At 45.2% G+C, this 22,595-nt stretch overlaps 1 protein-coding gene across 4 annotated transcripts in view; it reads left to right on the top strand.

Annotated features, from left to right (window-relative positions):
- The window catches only part of LOC110485936 (regulatory-associated protein of mTOR), a 212,740-nt gene that overhangs the window by 49,438 nt on the left and 140,707 nt on the right, over positions 1 to 22,595 (top strand). For all 4 annotated transcript variants that reach the window (XM_036940605.2, XM_036940602.2, XM_036940601.2 and 1 more), the window contains exons 5-6: positions 19,697 to 19,855; positions 20,551 to 20,697. In XM_036940605.2, coding sequence (XP_036796500.1) covers positions 19,697 to 19,855; positions 20,551 to 20,697 — 306 coding nt within the window. The remainder of the gene's footprint in view (positions 1 to 19,696; positions 19,856 to 20,550; positions 20,698 to 22,595) is intronic.

The raw sequence follows: 22,595 nt of genomic DNA, 5'->3' as shown, positions 1-22,595 counted from the left end.
TCTGACCATAGAAATGTTGAATTATTTTAGAAACACTTCCTCATATGCCATTGAAAGCAGCATTTCTCTAGTGTTCTCTTGGTTTTCAAATCAGTTGCTCCTTAGAACAGTTTTGTCTTGCCGCGTGTGCATTACTGGGAGTATAATGTGAAGAAATAATAGTTTATTAACATCTTAAGCTTAACGCTCTGATCTGTTCCATCAGCCTCGTTGTGTTTTACCATTTTCTGGTAAAACCGTGGGTGTTCGGTGCATTCGGAAAGTATTCAGACCCCTTCCATTGTCCCACGTTTTGTTACATTACAGATCTTATTCTAAAGTGGATTCAATTAAATGGTTTCCCTCATCAATCTACACACAGTAGCCCATAATGACAAAGTGAAAACAGCTTTTTATAAATTCTTGCAAATTTATTACACATAAAAAAACAAATTCCCCATTTACATAATATTCAGACCCTTTTGTTAGGTTCTAATTCTGAGTATAATACTCCACGGACACAATGAAAGCTTAACCAAGTTTATTCTTCCCAGAGGATCAATTCAGCTGCATTAAATACATTTTCACACAAGCACTGATATTTAACCCTTCCTCCTAGGTTGAGTCTCCTCCTACAAATCTGAACAGCCAATGCATCTCTGTTGCTAGACAGAACCTTAGTGATATCTGTTCTTCCTCACTTCATCTGACCTGACCTCTACCTCAATGCCTGCTACAGTCGTGGTCAAAGGTTTTGAGAATTACACAAATATACATTTTCTGCTGTCTGCTGCTTCAGTTTGTATGATGGCAATTTGCATATACTCCAGAATGTTATGAAGAGTGATCAGATGAATTGCAATTAATTGCAAAGTCCCTCTTTGCCATGCAAATGAACTGAATCCCCCCCCAAAAAAATTCCACTGCATTTTAGCCCTGCCACTAAAGGAGCAGTTGACATCATGTCAGAGATTCTCTCGTTAACACAGGTGTGAGCGTTGACGAGGACAAAGCTGGAGATCACTCTGTCATGCTGATTGAGTTCGAATAAGACTGGAAGCTTCAAAAGGAGGTTAGGAATCATTGTTATTCCTCTGTCAACCATGGTTAACTGCATGGAAACACGTGTCATCATCAATGCTTTGCACAAAAAGGGCTTCACAGGCTGCCAGTAAGATTGCATCTAAATCAACCCTTTATCGGATCATCAAGAACTTCAAGGAGAGCGGTTCAATTGTTGTGAAGAAGGCTTCAGGGCGCCCAAGAAAGTCCAGCAGGCGCCAGGATCGTCTCCTAAAATGAATTCAGCTGTGGGATCGGGGCACCACCAGTACAGCGCTTGCTCAGGAATGGCAGCAGGCAGGTGTGAGTGCATCTTCATGCACAGTGAGGCGAAGACTTTTGGAGGATGGCCTGGTGTCAAGAAGGGCACCAAAGAAGCCACTTCTCTCCAGGAAAAACATCAGGGACAGACTGATATTCTGCAGAAGGTACAGGGATTGGACTGCTGAGGACTGGGGTAAAGTCATTTTCTCTGATGAATCACCTTTCTGATTGTTTGGGGCATCTGGAAAAAAGCTTGTCCGGAGAAGACAAGGTAAGCGCTAACATCAGTCCTGTGTCATGCCAACAGTAAAGCATCCTGAGACCATTCATGTGTGGGGTTGCTTCTCAGCCAAGGGAGTCGGCTCACTCACAATTTTGCCTATGAACACAGCCATGAATAAAGAATGGTATCAACACATCCTCCGAGAGCAACTTCTCCCAACCATCCAGGAACAGTTTGGTGACGAACAATGCCTTTTCCAGCATGATGGAGCACCTTGCCTTAAGGCAAAAGTGATAACTAAGTGGCTTGGGGAACAAAACATCGATACTTTGGGTCCATGGCCAGGAAACTCCCCAGACATTAATCCCATTGAGAACTTGGGGTCAATCCTCAAGAGGTGGGCGGACAAACAAAAACCTACAAACTCCAAGCATTGATTATGCAAGAATGGCTGCCATCAGTGGCCCAGAAGTTAATTGACAGCATGCCAGGGTGGATTGCAGAGGTCTTGATAAAGAAGGGTCAACACTGCAAATATTGACTCTCTGCATTCATGTAATTGTCAATAAAAGCCTTTGACACTTATGAAATGCTTGTAATTATACTTCAGTATTCCATAGTAACATCTGACAAAAATATCTAAAGACACTGAGGCAGCAAACATTGTGTAAATTAATATCTGTGTAATTCTGAAAACTTTTGGCCACGACTGTACTAAGCAACTTTCAATATCCCACATTACCTCAGTCTGTAACGTCATGATGTCCATTCAGTATTCAAGAAGGATCAAGTCAAATGTAGTGCTGTTTTGAAGGGTGATTGAATTGAGGCGCACAGCTAAGCTGCTTTACAGTCCAGCTACAGTACTGCTGAATGACGAGGCTTCTGTTTACATTGTACTAAGCAATCTTCTCTATCCATTTTCCAGTCAGTTTCGTCATAAGATGTAGGCTCTCACAATTCCCGAAGAGTTTGGTCTGAGGATTTTTCTGTTGCGCCCAGAATAGCTCAGTCAAGGCCTCATCGTTGGCGAACTACAAAGTTGCACGTGTACCGTAACATAAAGGGTTACGTGTGAGCCAAGCTGTTGTACAATTTGGTCTTCGTTTGTGTTGCCGTCGATTTCTAGAGGCATGTATTCTTCCCTCCCAGATGTTGCCATCTTTATTACTGTAAAATAATGCAGAACCTTGGTTTAGGTCTCGGATCAATGCTCTTGTTCTTTATTGTTAGATGTACTAATAATGTAGAGAATAGAAGTCTATTCACTTGTCTTTTCTCAAGGAACACCGAGCTTCTAGAATGCCTGGTTTTTCAGACGGGCTCCCAGTGCATATTAAGTGTCATATTCCATTTATCCAGTGACCTCATCTAAATATCCATCTACATTCTCCTGCTCTGGCTTGTCAAGGGAAAGTGAAGAGCATGAGGCATATGCGTGTCTTGGTATACTTCTGCACGACTACTCAATCAGCAGTCTCAATCAGACACATACACTTTGTCATTTGCGCGCGCACACACATTCTTTCTTCACACACATTTTCCATCCACACATCTGTCACTCAACCAGCTCCTTCCTCCATTTGGTGCTTTGGTTGCTTTTGAACCTGGGGACCTTGGCTTTTCTGCTCTCCCCCAATTAGCGACTGTGGGGACTTCAGTTCTAAGGGATCCCTAGTGTGTGTGTGTGTGTCCATCCCCTAGCTAATGATCTCCTGTCTGAAGGGTCCGGCAAGTGGATGCCTGAATAATCCACTTTCTCACAGGGCTTGTACTAAGAGTTCCACTTGGCTGCCTTTACTTCTTCTGTCCTCTTTATTCCAAAGTGTCAGAAAGATACTGGTTTTATGTGTCGAGACAATTCAGTTACAGCTCATTGCCATAAGATGACATTGCAACTGCCAGTTTGACAGATTTCTTGGAAATGAATGTTGAAGAGTACAAAAAGCTCCCGTCTTGAATAGGATTTTTAGGCTGATGAAATGGCTTTTATTGCTTCATTTAGCCGACGCTTTTATCCAGGGCTACTGACGGCAGAAATTAGGTTGAATATAAGTGCCTTGCTCAAGGGCACATCGACATACTTTTTACCTAGAACCAGCGACCGGTTTCTGGCCCAGTGTTCTTCACCGCTAAGCTACCTGCCACCCAGTCTTGTCCTTGCCATTCTCTTTGCCACTTGACAAGTGTATTGAGTCATAGAGATCTGTGGGCATTTTTCAATATGCAATCCAACCGTGCTCCACACACTCATGTTCCCAGCGCATTCTCCGAGGATGTTCTCTGAGTACGTTCTTGTGAGGACGAGAGTGTGGAGCGCACAAACATTTGAGAAGCACTTCCATTACTGTGTTACCTCACCCTACACCTCCCAATTCACTGAACCTTATTCCAACCAGGACAGTGGCAACAATGGAGACCAAACAAGATATACACACTGCAAACATTTTACTTCATAACTATCAGCTAGATACAGCATATGTGAATTGTAATAATGTAGCTAACCAGAAAATGACCTAAAGCTACTGTTAGCTAGCGAAAAAATTGTAGCTAGCCAGTTAACACTATTGACTTAATATGGGCTTGTGATCTACGTGTGCGACAGTGGGTATTGTAGGCAGGTAAACATGCCAAAATTTACACCGCATGTATTTATAAACCTATCAAGTTCAAGTATTGTATTCAGGCAACATTTTGATGTGAATAGGCACAATGGAAAAATTGATATAAAAAAAATATATCACTTGCCACTTTAAACAATGCCACTTAATATAATGTCTACATACCCTACATTACTCATCTCATATGTATATACTGTACTCGATACCATCTACTGCATCTTGCCTATGCCGTTCTGTACCATCACTCATTAATATATCTTTATGTACATATTCTTCATCCCTTTACACGTGTGTAAGGTAGTTGTTGTGAAATTGTTAGGTTAGATTACTCTTTGGTTATTACTGCATTGTCGGAACTAGAAGCACAAGCATTTCGCTACACTCGCATTAACATCTGCTAACCATGTGTATGTGACAAATAACATTTGATTTTGAATATTTAATTCCGAAGTATGTTTTCTCTCGCTTCAGTGAAAATAATGGGCGCCATTGATTATATATTTTTTTAATGGGCGTTTTATATTTCTGCTCATTCGAGTACGCATTAGAGAAGTGCTTTCCGTCCTCCGTTTCGCAAACTTCGACTTGGACTCAAACCCCGACCCTCCCGTGCTCCAATTTGCTTGCTCGCAGCATCGGTATTATGCATTTATTTTAGAAACACCCTGTGTGTTCGATTCAAAGGTGCATTTAAAACACCCTGTATTTGATCACACCGATGAGACTAATCCTATTGTAATGTAGGGATGTGAGCGTCTGGCCTTGTGTTAGAGCTGATATAAGGAGGTTCAGGTCTGGGCCTGCCTGCCTGTCCTCCTCAATGCTGCTTACTTAGTTAGCTACAGCATCCTTTCCTTCTGCAGCGCATGCACCCTTCAGTGCAGCGTGTCTCTCCTTCTCACTGTCTATTATGCGGTGTGTTTGTGTGTGTGTGTATCCGTGTTTACACAATGAGGTTGCAGCGCGTCCTTCCAGTCGTCACACAATCCTCAGGCTCACAGTTGATGTGCGTCGATAAGAGTGACAAAAGTAAAGAGACTCGAAACCCGCAGACCCAGTTCTCAGAATTGGTAGATTATCTTCAGATTCTGAGAACAGTGTGTCAGGCTTTCCCGCTCTACTTTTCTCACTCTTTTCACTGCCTTCCATGCTGTGAGCCTGTGACACAATTAGTAGTGGAGAGCGCTACACGGGATTATCCGCTTTTCACTGCTGCAGGGAATGGGACTGCAGCCTTACAGCTGATCATTTGAGCATTATCTTGCGCTCTCGTTCCGTCTTCGGTCTCCTCTCGGAAGCTCCACGCAGAGCAGGGCTTTAATTCCAACGTGAAACCTGATTCCATCTGAGCCCTCAGTAAACCCCGCGGTGGGGTAATAAAAGTACTAGAGGGAGTGTCTGTCCTGTGAACGGACTGAGAGCCCTCGACGACGAATGTACGGCGCGCGTTTGTGACATGGCAGGCGTGATGTGCTCACAAACCGCTGAGGATTCACTGTTTGTTCATGACTCTTCACATAATCTCACTCATCAGCACACACTCGTCACACTGTTTAGGATTCAGTCCGTCTCAAATCAAATCAACTTTTATTTGTCACATACACATGGTTAGCAGATGTTAATGCGAGTGTAGCTTCTATGCTTGTGCTTCTAGTTCTGACAATGCAGTAATAACCAACGAGTAACACAAGTGTAAAGGGGTAAAGAATATGTACATTAAAAAATATATGAATGGGTGATGGTACAGAACGGCATAAACAAGATGCAGTTGATGGTATAGAGTACAGTATATACATATGAGATGAGTAATGTAGGGTATGTAAACATATAAAAGTGGGATTGTTTAAAGTGGCTAGTGATACGTTACATCAAGATGGCAAGATGCAGTAGATGGTATAGAGTACAGTATATACATGTCTCCTCCAACTGTAATGTTTCTGTCCTCTGGCCAGACAGATGTTGCCTGTCACTGAAGGCTTCGGTGGCCGTCGTACACAGGGCAATATGTGGGAGGTGTGTGTGGCTGACCATAATCTCCTGTCACTGATGGCTTCGGTGGCCACGTGAGAGTAAAGGAGATTGCGTGTGTGCAAGCCGAGGTGGGCTCAGGACACTGACTGGTGTGTGGCAGGGCTAGCCCTGGACACTGAATCAGTAGGCAGGACAGAGCAAGGGGCAGCAGGGTGTAGAGAAATATAAGGAGAGAGACGGGGAAGAGGAGGAGGAGGAGGAAGAGGAGGAGAAGAGGTATGCCTTTTCTGTACTGGCTGACTGGACATAACTTTGTATGAGCTGAGCTTCCAAATCTCTTTTTGTGGTAGTGCACTCGATCATTTTCAACCTTTTCTTGGACTCCCTAGTTTGTCATATTAATTGAACTTGATCTTTAGTTCTCTCTAACTTGCATTCTAAATGAAGTCATCTCATACTACTCTATTCTCTGTGAGGTTTCCCTTTTAGTTCATCAGTAGATATTTAAATAGAGAAAAGGAATGGATAGAGGAAGGTAGAAGGGGGGTGTTTGGAGAAAGTATGGAAGAACGAGAAAAGAAGAACGTCCTTAAAATAAAATCAGTTCCGTGATCTGGTACCAGCCTCAGCGGGTGGTAATTGTCTTTGTGCAGATTGTAGAAGCTGGGATGACTCTGGGTGAAGTTGTGTGTGAACGTGTGGCTGTTCCCATCACCTCTTACCTGGCTGTGCTCACCTCTCCGTCCCACCAAACTGTTAGGTAGTGTGACAGAAACCATTGGGACGATTCCGATTCAGCCTCCGAAGGGGACTGACTACCCACCTAGCCAGCTGTGTGTCTTTACACGACAGCTACAATTAAAGCTCTGGCCAGGCAGACTGCCTCTGTACCTCTGTTACGATCTACTTCAACGACCTACTGTGCTGGGAGACGGGACGGGGAAGAGTGGGGGTAGAGGAGAGGTAATAAAGCCTTGTACACACGGGCAGTTTGAAGTGACTCAAATCCATATCTTTTTTTGTTGGCATATCTGACAGGTCTGATATTTTTCCTGTAGTTTGAGCACATAGATTCGGATATTTTCAAATCGGCTTTAAACCACCTCTATAGGTGGTTGTAAGTCAGATAGAAATCTGATTCCTAGCCATGTGACTTGTCTGAAAGGTCAAATGAGATTTATTTGTTACTTGGGATATCTTGTTGCTTGTGAGCTACTCTGTTGAAAATGGCAAAATTCTCGCTAACTAGCTTTTTAATTGGTTACAAAAGCATTGGTGAGTGTGCCTACAAGCTAAACCGCTAGCTCGGTTGTTGACTGTTGTGGCTAGCCAAAAATAACTCATTTTGAAAGTTGGATCATTCTTTGACGTGACTTGGAAACTTCCATGGCAGGCACTGTCACCTTAGCTAGCTACTCAACCTCTGAGTGATGGGAAGCACAACCACCAATCAGCCTACACCACTGCACAGACACCTGTCTTTACTTTCACAACTAGCGGTAGACGTGTCAGTCAGCAAATGACGGCTGTCTGAACACACGAATGCCATTTGGTCACTTGTAAATTGCTTTTTGGACAAAAGTGATTTGAGCCTGCAGTCTGAACAAAGCAGAAGGGTGAAAGAAAGGACAAGTGCAGGGAGACTGAGGAAGATACGGAAAGAGAGCGGGCTGAAGGCGTCGAGCTTGTCTGTACTCTCCGTGTGTGTCCCGAATGCAAACCTATTCCCTGGGAAGTGCACTACTTTGGACCAGAGCTCTGGTCCAAAGTAGTGCACTAGAAAGGGAACAGGCTCCCATTTGGAACACTACCCCTCTCTCTCTGAAGCTAGGTAGCCTAGTAAGAGAGGAAGCTGTTCATCACAGCCACTCTGTGACTAAAGCCAGTCTAATGAAGACAGATCGCTACTGGAGCAGGATACATGAGTAGGTTATCTCTATGTTAAGCACGCGCATCGTTAGGAAGGCAACCTATGTACAGTACATGACATGACAGTGATTCGAAACCATTTAAAGTGGTAGACACTCATACTTCATTTGTAGTTGGACATTTTGGCCCTCTTTCTGGATGGTCCACTTTAGCCTTCTTCAACCCACTTCAGTCTACTTGGAGCCTTGACGTTATGTTAATCCGTTCGTGATCATGATGCTGTGATTCTCATTTAAATATACTGAACAAAAATGTAAATGCAACATGGAACAATTTCAAGCTTTTACAGTTCGTATAAGGAAATGAGTCATTTGAAATTAATTCATGAGGCCGTAAATTATGGATTTCACATGACTGGGCAGGGGCGCAGTGGGGAGCCAGGCCCAGCCAATCAAATATTTTTTTCCCAACAAAAGGCTTAATTACATGGATAAATACGCCTGTTTCATCAGCTGTCTGAGTGGATGGTGTCAGCCGATCCCGCAGGTGAAGCTGGTGGATGTGGAGGTCCTGGGCTGGCGTGGTTACACATGGTCTGCGGTTTTTAGTCTGGTTGGGCATACTGCCAAATTCTCTAAAATGATGTTGGAGGTGGCGATCATACTGTTTAATCAGCTTCTTGATATGCCACACCTGTCAGGTGGATGGATTCTCTTGGCAAAGGAGTCCTTTGTTGCCAACATTTGAAAGAAATACGATTTTTTGTGCATATGGAACATTTCAGGCCTCTTTTATTTCAGCTCATGAATGATGGGACCAATGTGTTACATGTTGCGTTTGATATTTTTGTTCCGTATAGGTTGGATCTTTAAGCGTTAGACTGAGTTGGTCCTTTTGGTCCTCCTCCCGGTTCACTTGAAGCCTACTTGAATGGTTTGACATTATATTTATCTGTTAGCCTAGTTAACCCATTCATACAGTGTTTTCTGTTCTACATGAATTGCTTCTCACTTAATTACGTAGGAAGTTAAGGTCAAGTGGTTTGCTTTGAACGTTGCTTTGCAACAGAGACACATTTTTGTTTTTTGGAACCTGATCATCCCTGATCACCTACCTTTCCGTTTTCCATTACTGGTTTATTTCTTGGCCTGTCACCCAATGCCGCTCTCCTCATCCTCCTCTTCTTTAATAGAGGGTTCATCTCTCCATCCCCTACCACCTAGACTGCATCTGCTTTCCTCTGGAGCCACAGCTCCCTCTCTCCTCTCTTGCAAGCCCCGTCTCTTACACTCCCCACCCAGTTTCTCTCACCCTCTACTGCCTTTTTACTTGCTTTCTGTCCATCCCGTCTCTTTTCTCTACAGGCATATTTTCCATGTAGTGTTGTATTTTTAATGTGTGTAGATGAAGAGTGAATGATGCAAAACCTTGCCCTGTATTGGCCCTATGGCTGAGGTCTGAGGACAGCAGGCTTAGCCTAAGGGCCTCTGTTCCAGACAATCGCTCTGCCCCCCCCCCCCCCCCCCCCCCCCCAGACAGGGTGAATAATACTGCAGCACTGACACCATGTCCCAGGGAGGGAGGGAGGGAGGGAGAGAGAGGGTGGGCAGGTGGAGGAGGAGAGGAAAAGGTACACACACGAGCGGTGGGAACGCTGGTGAGATGTAGACGGGCAGAGGTGTTCCCGTCACGGTGTATTTTACCGAGGGCCTAAAAACAGAACCACCGTGGGAATGTGTTGTAATTTGTAATGTGATTGGGTCTGCCTGCTTACCGTCCCCATCACATGCCAAGAGCGTCTTACAGTGTTATTTTAAGCGTCTTTTGGTCCTCGTGGAACTTAAGTGTAATAATGCAGAATTCAGTTTCTCTGAATTCAGTTTTAATGTCTGTAAAGTGAATTAAATGTAATTTGCTGTTTAGTCTCATATAGAAATGTTGTCCTTGGTATCAATTTCAATATATCTGTTACATGTCTGTCTCTATATCAGCAGGGTAGATACCACTTCTAGGAGATTCAGACCATTTCTTTTACTCTTTCCTTTTCCTGTTTTTTTCTGGAATGGGGCGGGAGGGCTGAAGAACTCTCTCTGTCGTTTACCAATGCAGCTAGCCCAAGGGATTTGGGGGTGGAAGTGTGTTTAGTGCAAGGGAGTAGGACTTGCAGTCATTAACACACACTTGGGTGTACACAGAGCTCACCTGAGAGAGAGAGAGACACACACACACATACACACACACACACACACACTATTCACTAAGCAGTTTCTAAGCATTACAATTAGAGGCATCATTTAAAGCCCCCCTGACCCAGTATTGCGTATGGCCTTGCCACCGGCTATACTACACACCTAGGCGCTGAGTCTTACATTGAGACTGCAAAGTTCACTCACTCACTCACTCACTCACTCACTGACATGCACATACACATACACAGACACGCACTATAACTACACTTCTGAAAACGCACACATTTCCAGTAAACACACTCACTGGGCTATAAAACCTGTCGGGTATCTTCCCCTCATTTGAGAGGCTTTATTGATCAGGGCCTTTTATAATAACCCAGTGGTCCCTGAGGAGCAGGAGGAGACATATTTATAACCTGATCAATGAACCCTAAATCAGATGGAAAGATCTGAAGTAGGCAGAAAGACACCTGACCTGGATACCGCTACAGGCTCACATATCATACCCCTGTGTGTGTGTGTGTATTTTCTGGAAACCCAACCCAACTCCAAACCCCTTGGGATGTTGAGGGCCCATCATTTACCATAACCAGGGGGAGGAGTTCTACCACAAACGTCCACGTTGTGACTGAAATCACCTGAGGTTTGTGTGTTTGCATACCTACAGGTATGCCCGGTAGACCACTGCATTCCCCCTTGTTTGCCCGACTGCCCCACATTCTAAATGTAACCCTGAAACACTCATCTCTCTTTTTCCCATAACCACATCCCACTTTTCTCCTCTCTCTTCCTGGTGTATCCGGACACAATTCCCACTTCAATCCCCCAGCACACACCGGAAGTCCCCAAGCCTTTCCCAGACTCCGTCTTTAGTAATGGACTCTGGCGTTGCTGCCACACCAATCCCTCATCAATCAATTCTGTCTGGAAATTGGAATCGGCGTTGATTTAGAGGAGAACGAGAGAAAAGTAGCGGGTTGGGCAGCTGACAGCTGAGCCCGTAGGAGTAGAGCACTTCGCTGGACCTCTGTACTGAAGCTGTTCACTGGAGCTATGTACCACAACTCTAGAATGGCGTCCTGGTCCAATTAGCTGTGTTTAGACTGGAGCTGGCTATGGTAGAATGATGGGTTATTTGTGTCTTAGTGTCTGAGGTAGAGTTATGTGGGCTTAGCTGTTGCGTCATGGTCCTGAGGCGCTAGTTTTCTAGCATACAACGGCGAAGGAAGAGATATACGGCAGCGTCTAGCTGTATTTAGCCCAGTGGCCATGGTAGAGTTATGTGATGCTGGCCTACACGGCAAAACAGCCGCGTTATGGTGCCAACGGGGCGAGCTGAGTAGTGTACGCTGCAAACAGAGTTATGTGGTGATTACATGGTGGCCTGTGGCTGACACACACCACTGGGGATGAAGGTTTCCACAGCTCATTCTGCCACCAGCTCATTCTGCTCCCGATCCTCCCAGTCTGTAAAAGCACAAGCAGCAAGCATTAAGTGGCGCTGCGATCTAAGGCTGCTTCGCTGTGCCACTAGAGATCCTGGTTCGAGTCCAGGCTCCTGTCGCAGCCGGGGCGGCGCACAATTGGACCAGCGCCGCCCGGGTTAGGGGAGGGTTTGGTCGGCAGGGATGTGCTTGTCCCATCGTGCTTTAGCGACTCCTGTGGCGAGCCGAACGCAGTGCACGCTGACACGGTCGCCCGGTGTGCGTTGTTTCCTCCGACACATTGGTGCGGCTGGCTTCCGGGTAAAGCGGGCATTGTGTCAAGAAGCAGTGCAGCTTGGTTGGGTTGTGTTTCGGAGGACGCACGGCTCTCGACCTTCGCCTCTCCCGAGTCCGTACGGGAGTTGCAGCGATGAGGCAACACAAACTACCAATTGGATACCACGAAATTGGAGAGAGAAAGGGGTAAAAGAATGACTGGTACTGTAGATGGATGGATGACTTATGAAAGTTAGCTTGCTGATTATAGACCTAATTAAGTTGGTTTCCTCTCTCCTCGCTTTTCTTAGACAATTAAGGCCAGGGCTGTTTGCTCGTCTCCTAACTGCCGGGAATATGCTGGTTAACTTTGCTATAATGCACATCGCAACATGGTCTAGTGTTCCACCATTGCTCTTACATAATACATCCATATACCATTTCAGTAGCCCGTGTCATTCCCACGGCCTCCACAATGGATCAGTCTGCTTAGACAGGCGCCAATCAGACTGGATGTATTGTACACCACCATTATAAAACTGTTTTTCTTTCATGCTTCTGCTCGGCTAAAGAAATCTCGGTCGACCACCAGCCTATTTACCAAACATGTAAACCATAGGCTAAATGGGGTCAGTCCTAGTGCAGTCGCACACATGGTCCACTGATATTAGACCAAGACAAGTTATCCCTCACCCACCCACACAAACAACCAAAGAAATCATTTTTGGGCTGACACACTATACAAATTTGAAAAATCTGCCCTCACTACACATTGCAACTGACACAGAAATGGACCCTCACAAATAGCCGGTGTGTCTGTTTTCTCTAGGGAGTTGGGCTCTGTGTCTGAAATGCATTACAGGCTAAGCCCAGTGTTTGCTCACTAGATTGACTTGAGTTCAAAGGGGCAGGGTATGTCTGTGGATCCTAGCGACCTGTTACCTTTCGTTTCCTCCGGAGTGGATGTGCACACACACACACACACACACACACACACACACATACACATACACATACACATACTGGACTGTGCAGCTGCAGAGCTTATTTTGAGTGTTGATTAACTGTGCTGTGTGTGTGTGTATGTGTGCGCACATCAGGCAGAGTGTGCCAGCTAACCCCCAGTCTATTAAAAGAGAGTTGGCTACGTTGTACTGCAGCAGCAGAAGTATCAACACTGCCACTCTCACACACTCAAGTGTGTGTTGAGCCGTCAGTCTACATCAGTTACTGGTTTGGCTGTGGCCTGTGGTGCCACTGTGGGGCCATTGTGGAGAGTCTCCTAGAATAGGAGCAGCACATGTTTGTTAAAGACACGAGGGGATTGATTTCTCCATTCTTCTCAATGGACAAGCTCATACAGAGCGTAATATCTACTGGGGGGCAGGAAGGTAATGATATCATATCACATATCAGCCATACACTGTTTAACCATTGAGGGCTGAAGGGCAAAGACTTCATTTGACGTCACAGTAGCAATCTCTTAGCGACTATTGCTTAGATGTGGTTTCATAGTCATTTCCAAGATGGTTTGAATTTGGAGGAGTGGGAGGGGGGGTGAGAGCATGTCTCACCCACTTCACATGGCCTCCCAGTCAATCAGGGCCGATTACACCCTACATGACATGACGTCTGACAAACAGGGAGGAAAAAAAGTGACGCCAGATCAACGATCTGTCCACTTACCCATACTAACCAGGAAGTGACGTGTCCTCTGTGTCATCCTAAACCTGTTAGTACTCAATGCTGGTTCATGAACAGTTGTGAATTATTAGAAAAATAGATATTCTTATACATTATAGCACAGTGGTTCCCAAACTACTTCACTCAGGCCCCCTTCCAGTATTGGGGAGCATCCCGCGATCCACGCCTATTTCGATGGGCACAAGTACTGTTCACGACACACTGTTTACACCAATATTGTTGGTGGAGAGAGAATTGTGCAGGTTTAAAGCTTATTTTCTTGCAGTTCTATTATATTTTGCTATGTCTGTGTGTTACTGTGGTATTTGAGTGACTCAAACATTGCAACAATCTATGGGCAAAAAAAAAACTTCACCTTATTAAACAACCAGCTGGCAAGGGCTGGTTGATCCAAACATTTCTTACAAGTTATAAATAGCTCTCTAAAGTGATGCAATGACTGATATGACGGGGAAAGCTGATTCCCTTAATAATACAAAAAAAAGGCAATTCTAGTCCCCCTCAAACTAAATGCATGCTATTCAACCGATCACTGCCCCGCACCTGCTCGCCCGTCCAGCATCACTACTCTGGATGGCTCTGACTTCAAATACCTAGGTGTCTGGTTAGACTGTAAACTCTCATTCCAGACTCACATTAAGCATCTCCAATCCAAAATTAAATCTAGAATCGGCTTCCTATTTCGCAACAAAGCATCCTTCACTCATGCTGCCAAACATACCCTCGTAAAACTGACTATCCTACCGATCCTTGACTTTGGCGATGTCATTTACAAAATAGCCTCCAACACTCTACTCAGCAAATTGGATGCAGTCTATCACAGTGCCATCCGTTTTATCACCAAAGCCCCATACACTACCCACCACTGCGACCTGTACGCTCTCGTTGGTTGACCCTCGCTTCATACTCGTTGCCAAACCCACTGGCTACAGGTTATCTACAAGTCTCTGCTAGGTAAAGCCCCGCCTTATCTCAGCTCACTGGTCACCATAGCAGCACCCACTCGTAGCACACGCTCCAGCAGGTATCTCTCACTGGTCACCCCCAAAGCCAATTCCTCCTTTGGTCGTCTTTCCTTCCAGTTCTCTGCTGCCAATGACTGGAACGAACTGCAAAAATCTCTGAAGCTGGAGACTCATATCTCCCTCACTAGCTTTAAGCACCAGCTGTCAGAGCAGCTCATAGATCACTGCACTTGTACATAGCCCATCTGTAAACCATGTTCCATCTACCTACCGCATCCCCATATTGTATTCATTTATCTTGCTCCTTTGCACCCCAGTATCTCTACTTGCGCATTCATCTTCTGCACATCTACCATTCCAGTGTTTAATTGCTATATTGTAATTACTTCGCGCCCGTGGCCTATTTATTGCCTTAACTCCCTTATCTTACCTCATTTTCACTCACTGTATATAGAGTTTTTATTTTCTTTTGTTCTACTGTATTATTGACTATGTTTTGTTTATTCCTTGTGTAACTCTGTTGTATGTGTCGAATTGCTATGCTTTATCTTGGCCAGGTCGCAGTTGCAAATGAGAACTTGTTCTCAACTAGCCTACCTGGTTAAATAAAGGTGAAATAAATAAAATAAACATTTACAGCTCAGTCTGGATTAAAGACTGGAGAGCAGGGCCTCCCGGGTGGCGCAGTGGTTAAGGGCGCTGTACTGCAGCGCCAGCTGCGCCATCAGAGACTCTGGGATCGCCCCGGCCGCGACCGGGAGGTCCGTGGGGCGACGCACAATTGGCCTAGCGTCGTCCGGGTTAGGGAGGGCTTGGTCGGTAGGGATGTCCTTGTCTCATCGCGCACCAGCGACTCCTGTGGCGGGCCGGGTGCAATGCGCGCTAACCAAGGTTGCCAGGTGCACGGTGTTTCCACCGACACATTGGTGCGGCTGGCTTCCGGGTTGGATGCGTGCTGTGTTAAGAAGCAGTGCGTCTTGGTTGGGTTGTGTATCGGAGGACGCATGACTTTCAACCTTCGTCTCTCCCGAGCCCGTACGGGAGTTGTAGCGATTAGACAAGATAGTAGCTACTACAACAATTGGATACCACGAAATTGGGGAGAAAAATGGGTAAAATATATATATATTTTTTTAAAGACGAGCGAGCAGAGAGGGAGAGCAGAGAGGGAGAGCAGAGAGGGAGAGCAGAGAGGGAGAGCAGAGAGGGAGAGCGTGCAAAAAGTTGTGCACATACTGTATCTGCACATATGATGCAATTTTGGGAGACCACTTTTGGCTCGTGAGCACTACTTTCAGAACTACTGGCAAGAAAAGTATACAGAAGTACCGGAGAATCTTTTACTAGGTGGTACGATTCTGCCATGACACTTGCCTCATGCGACGCAATTTCACAGTCTGGCAAGGACAGTACCCTTCATAGAAATAGAGTGACTTTCATATGGTTACCTATCACCTTTACTGTGACTAGAATGTGTCTGTGAGACTGTGAGTGTCTATTAACAGGAGTAACAGAAGGGTCTCTTCAATCTCCTGAAGTGCGAATTGGAAGAATGCAAAGTAAAGGAGCCCCTGGCTGACTTCTTACCAACACACGTCATCACTGACAGATCTATGAAAGGGTGTGTGTGTGTGTGTATGTCTTTGAACATGCAATGAAAGTGAACAGAAGTACAGGCTTGCTCATTGTGTGTGTGTGTGTGTGTGCACCATCAAACCATTGGCATCATTTCTCCTCAGCAGTATTGATCTGGGCAGCTGAAAGCAGGAAGATGATACAGTGCTTGAGAAATGACTGTGTCTCGATTTCTCTTACTCGCTCTCTCTTCCTCTCTCGCTTTCTCTCTGCCTTTTAGATTTGTGGTTCTCGTTCTCAGCCAAACAATCCAAGTATTTGTGCTGACATGTTAACAGCCCTTTCCATTGACAGGAAAAGGCACAGCGCTCAACAGATATCCGTTTATTGGCAACAAGTGGGGGTGCCACAGCCACTGCTCGTGTCAACTATACAAACTGACTTCAGACATTGTCTATCCTTGCTTCTTCTTTGGTGCTTTTAGCTCAAGGTTGCTGTTGGACCTTGCAACAAATGTATCTGTAAAAAGTATTCAAGTCCAATTTGATTTTGCAACTTGTTTTTATTTTGCATACATGCTTTTGGTCTTCAACTTCAGTCTGTTAGATTATCAGCTTTCAGTCTTTCTGGTAAAAAAAAAAAAACTATCCGACTGGTGACAAGCTTACAATCTGCCTGTAGTAGTATCTCCTCATTCTCAATCCTCTTTCTCTGTGTCACGTATTTTTGTTACACAAGATTTATGCAAGGCTGGTAATACCATCCATCTTTTCCTTTGTAATCAGAGTGAGTTTAGTCTCTAATGTCCCTGTGGGCTTACCGTCCTGTACCCCTCAGTGTTGAGAATGGCTTTAGGAAAGGTTTAGTGTGTTAATGATGGGGCGTTTTTCCCCCTTCTTCACTCTGGTTCGGTCCCAAATGACACCCTATTCCGTATGCCGTGCACTACTTTGGAGCTCGCTCTGGTCAAAAGTAGTGCACCACAGAGGGAATAGGGTGCCATTTGGGACTTCTCTGATCTGCTCCATAACAATAAGAGCCTGAGAGGTTGGTTACGCTCTGTGCTTTTCCCTTGTTCTAGTACAGGGATTATCCCCAGTCCCACAGGTCCGCCATCAGTGGAAAATGTTTGTGTGTGTGCCCGACTGCCTGTGTGTGTTCCTGTGTGCCCGTGTAGGCTAAGCCCATATATATATGTATGTATGTATGTATGTATGTATGTATGTGTGTGTGTGTGTGTGTGTGTGTGTGAGTGTGAGCGAGTATTTGAGTAGCTTACGGTATCAGTATGTCTGAGATTGTAAGAGTCTGTCTTTTCGTGTTCTTGGTTATCTGTGTCCTTCCCTGGTACCTGTTCCTTGAAGCAGACAGGGCAGGGTTTAGCTCGGCTCAGGCTGACGTGCACCAGGCACCTTATCTTTCCTGACATTGACAGAAACAACAGAACCACTTCATGCACCAATGGAGTCGGTTAGAGTTTTAGAAGGAGTGATGGATCAATACATGGAAACTTCAATAGAGCCAACTAAACAGAGACAGACCGAGACTGGAAGGGCAGACACACCTGAAATTCCCAGCTCAGTGCCAATGGGACTGCTCAGACACTGCTGGGCATTGGGAGCTAGCTGCAGAGATGGAGGATAGAAGATAGATGGGAGGAGGACTTCCTGGGAGCATCGACTTACCTGCAAGGAGAGTCCCAGTGGGGGTACCAGGGCTCCCCCTTCAGGTCAAGATGGGGAACAGCAGTTGAGTGTATGATGGACACATACACAAACGAGCTTTCACTCTCACTTTCTTCCTTTCCCTCTTTCTCTCTCCTACTCTCCCCCTTCCTCCTTTTCTCTCCCTCCATCGAACACGCTCTCTTGAAGAAAGTTTAGTCAGCCTAAACTGATCAAGTTACCTTCCCATCTCTCCCCACTCACATCCGATTTGTGAAATCCCAACTCTTAACACAATTAGCAGCTGCTGATAACACTTGATCTCATAAGGACTAACATTGGATCGTTGAGAGCGTCTATCCGCCAGGCAGTGTTCAGACTGCGGTCCTATCTGATTGCACCAAACTCAATCAGCAACTTTTCCTTTCAAGGCGTGTTTGAAGCCAAATGGGGAAGACTGGATGATGTCTTTGAACCCAAATACATATTGGACTGTTTGGTTTGTTGCTAATTAGCTTGCTGTTTCTAATGATTGTGTGGGTTAAATGCTGAAGTCCTTGAATGGGAACTGTTGGAGTTTAAAAAGTTGGTTGGTTAATACTAGGTTGAATGGGAACTGGTTAATACTAGGTTGAATGGGAACTGGTTAATACTAGGTTGAATGGGAACTGGTTAATACTAGGTTGAATGGGAACTGGTTAATACTAGGTTGAATGGGAACTGGTTAATACTAGGTTGAATGGGAACCAGTTAATACTAGGTTGAATGGGGACTGGTTAATACTAGGTTGAATGGGGACTGGTTAATACTAGGTTGAATGGGGACTGGTTAATACTTGGTTGAATGGGGACTGGTTAATACTAGGTTGAATGGGGACTGGTTAATACTAGGTTGAATGGGAACTGGTTAATACTAGGTTGAATGGGAACTGGTTAATACTAGGTTGAATGGGAACTGGTTAATACTAGGTTGAATGGGAACTGGTTAATACTAGGTTGAATGGGGATTCTGTTGATGTAATATTGTGCGGTCATGAGAAGGGCCTGCCAAGAAAAACTTCCTAAAGGACTCTTGAGGTAAAAACGTAGTTGTTGCACAAAAAAAATAAAAAATAAACATTGTTTTCTTATTGCTCACTTCAATCTATTGTACAAGATGCGGACAGGTGACTGACGTTTTGTGCTCGTCTTGTTTGAGAGCGAGAGAGAACCTGTGTTTGACTGTTTGTATGATTCCCATGTGCGTACACCGTTCATATGTGTACGACGACGTGTACACACACGCAGCAGGACCATTATTTAAATATGCCACTGAAGCCTATTACAGCGAACACGATAGTCTCTTCTATTCTCCCCAGGTAGGATAGCAATGACGCAAATACACCTCCTTTCTCATAGTGTTAAAATAGAACAAAAAAAAGACATCTCCCGTAGCCCTAACCTACTTTCAGCACCGCTACTCAGTTGTATCTAGTTATTTCTAGTCCTCTTGGCATTGGCCTGGAAGGACTATCACGTGCTCGGTTTCTCCAAAGTTGTTTAGTGATGAAAGAGGAGAGGAGGGAGTTGAATTGAAAAGACCTGTCGCCCTTTGATTTCAGAATAATAGCGTGAGGGAGCTGTGTGTGTTTGGCCTGCCTCTCGTTTCACCCCCCCCCCTTTTCATATTTCTACGCTCGCATCCGTCTATTGATCAGTACATTTTTAACTATGGTGTACGCGTCTGTCCACGCTCTCAAACTGAGACGCGTCTCTTTCCTTCTCTCTCTCTCTCCTCTCTTCTCTAATCGAACGCATGTTGTCAGATCAGATGAGAGGCCGGTAGTTGTCGCAACGTGATAATACAACACACAATCATATCAAATCATAACGCTCTCTCTCGCTCTCTCTCTCTCTCTCTCTCTCTCTCAGGCACGTTACAAGCAGAGTCTGGACCCCACAGTAGACGAGGTGAAGAAGCTGTGTACGTCCCTGAGACGCAACGCCAAGGAGGAGCGTGTCCTCTTCCACTACAATGGACACGGGGTCCCCCGACCCACCGTCAACGGAGAGATCTGGGTCTTCAACAAGGCGAGAGAAACACACACATACAGAAATACACGCACGTCCAATGATGACTTCCACTTCTGCCTCTACAGTCGTACTAAGACGAAAGTCCAGTCGTTGAATACACACGAACACGAACCCACACTAGCAGATCCATTGGGTCAACTGATATTAGACTTAAACAAGTTATCCCACAGACACACCCACACCAACAACAAAAATAGTTTTTGGACATCTCACACAAGGAAACACCCATTCTAAATGACACACGGCTCCTGTCTTGGTTTGGGCGCGGCCTCTCCCCAGTACACCCCAGAGCCTCTCCTCTTCCTCTCTTTATTCCCCTTAATGATGAGTCCTATAAAACCAGCCCTGCTGCCTACTGTCTGCTACGGTGTGCCAAGGTCCCATTGACCCCCCCGGTCCACCTCCTAAAAACACTCCCACAGAGTATCTCCCAGTACAGCAGTCAGAAACAACACCAGGACTTTCATTGCTTCCCCTCGTCCAATCCAATAAGCGAATTGGGATGCAGCCGTACAGTTAAAACCATATCTACCCCTCTTTCTTTCATTATTAGTGTTGACAAGGATGAAAAATAATTGCTAGTAGTACATAGAACATTTCTATTTACCGGGCTGTAGGTGGCTATGACAGGTCATCTAATTTTGTCTACCAACATGTTTAATAACCCCCCATCCTGTCTGTCTGTCCTGTAGAACTACACCCAGTACATCCCTCTGTCTGTGTACGACCTCCAGACGTGGATGGGCAGCCCCTCCATCTTCGTCTACGACTGCTCCAACGCAGGCATCATCGTCAAGTCATTCAAACAGTTCGCCCTGCAGAGAGAGCAGGAGCTGGAGGTGGGTGGCAGAGAGATAGATATACAGTGCATTAAGTATTCAGAGGCCTCAACTTTTCCCCACATTTTGTTACATTACAGGCTTATTCTAAAATGGATCAATTATATTTTCCTCATGAATCTACGCACAATACCCCAGAATGACAAACAACAGGTTTTAAGACATTTTTGTAAATGTATAAAAAATGATTTACATAAATTGCTATGAGACTCGAAATTGAGCTCAGGCACATCCTGTTTCCATAGATCATCTTTGAGATGTTCCTACAACTTGATTGGAGTCCACCTGTGGTACATTTAATTGATTGGGCATGATTTGGAAAGTCACACACCTGTCTATTTAAGGTCCCACAGTTGACAGTGCATGTCCGAGCAAAAGCCAAGCCATGAGGTCGAAGGAATTGTCCATAAAGCTCAGACAGAATGGCATGAGGCACAGATCTGGGGTAGGGTACCTAGAAATGTCTGCTGCATTGTAGGTCCCCAAGAACACAGTGGCCTCCATCATTCTTAAATGGAAGAAGTTTGGAACCACCAAAACCCTTCCTAGAGCTGGACACCCGGCCAAACTGAGCAATCGAGGGAGAAAGGCCTTAGTCAGGGAGGTGACCCAGAAACCGATAGTCACTGACAGAGCTCCAGAGTTCCTCTGTGGAGATGGGAGAACCTTCCAGAAGGACAACCTTCCCTGCAGCACTCCACCAATCACGCCTTTATGATAGTGTTCAGACGGAAGCCACTCGTATGTAAAAGGCACATGACTGCCCGCTTGGAGTTTTCCAAAAGCCACCTAAAGGACTCAGACCATGAGAAACAAGATTCTCTGGTGTGATGAAACCAAGATTGAACTCTTTGGCCTGAATACCAAGCATCAAGTCTGGAGGAAACCTGGCACCATCCCTACAGTGAAGCATGGTGGTGGCAACATCATGCTGTGGGGATGTTTTTCAACAGCAGGGATTAGTCAGGATCGAGGGATTTAATATATTTTTTTAAAGTACAGAGATCCTTGATGAAAATCTGCTCCAGAGCGCTCAGGACCTCATACTGAGGTGAAGGTTCACCTTCCAACAGGGCGACGACCCTAAGCACACAGCCAAGACAATGCAGGAGTGGCTTCATGACAAGTCTCTGAATGTCCTTGAGTGGTCCAGCCAGAGCCCTGACTTGAACCCAATCGAACATCTCTGGAGAGACCTTAAAATAGCTGTGCAGTAACACCTCCCCATCCAACCTGACAGAGCCTGAGAGGATCTGCAGAGAAGAATGGGAGAAACTCCCCAAATACAGGTGTGCCGAGCTTTTAGCGTCATACCCAAGAAGACTTGAGGCTGTAATCACTGCCAAAGGTGCTTCAACAAAGTACTGAGTAAAAGGTCTGAATACTTATATAAATGTCTTATTTCATTTATACATAAAAAAAAAACAAATGCCACAAAAAAAGTTTAATCCAGTTTAAAGCAGTTTAATCCATTTCAGAATAAGGCTGTAATGTAACAAAATATGGGAAAAGTTAAGGAGTCTGAATACTTTATGAATGCACTGTACACACACACACACACACACACACACACACACACACACACACACACACACACACACACACACACACACACACACACAGAGTTCCCCAATACACACACAACCACTCCCGCAGCGAGACCAAGGTATGCGTGTGTATAATGCGCGTTGAATTCCGAATGGCAAGCCAGCTAAACCTTTTGAATGGAAGAAGCGTTTCACAATCTCCTCTCTGTGATCCCAGCCTGCGAATAGGCAGCTGGAGCTAAATGAATTAATGATTAGTGTTTTGGTTTGGTCAGGATCTCCACTCCCCCTCCCTACCATCCCTGCATCCCCTTTATTCCACTGTTTTCTTCTTACCGGCCGTGGCATCTC

The sequence above is a fragment of the Oncorhynchus mykiss genome, chromosome 13, assembly GCF_057628025.1.
Source record: "Oncorhynchus mykiss isolate SJ-2025 chromosome 13, ASM5762802v1, whole genome shotgun sequence".
NCBI classification, from domain to species: Eukaryota; Metazoa; Chordata; class Actinopteri; order Salmoniformes; family Salmonidae; genus Oncorhynchus; species Oncorhynchus mykiss.
The sequence above is the reverse complement of the archived record's forward strand: the minus strand, read 5'-3'. Positions and strand labels throughout refer to the sequence as shown.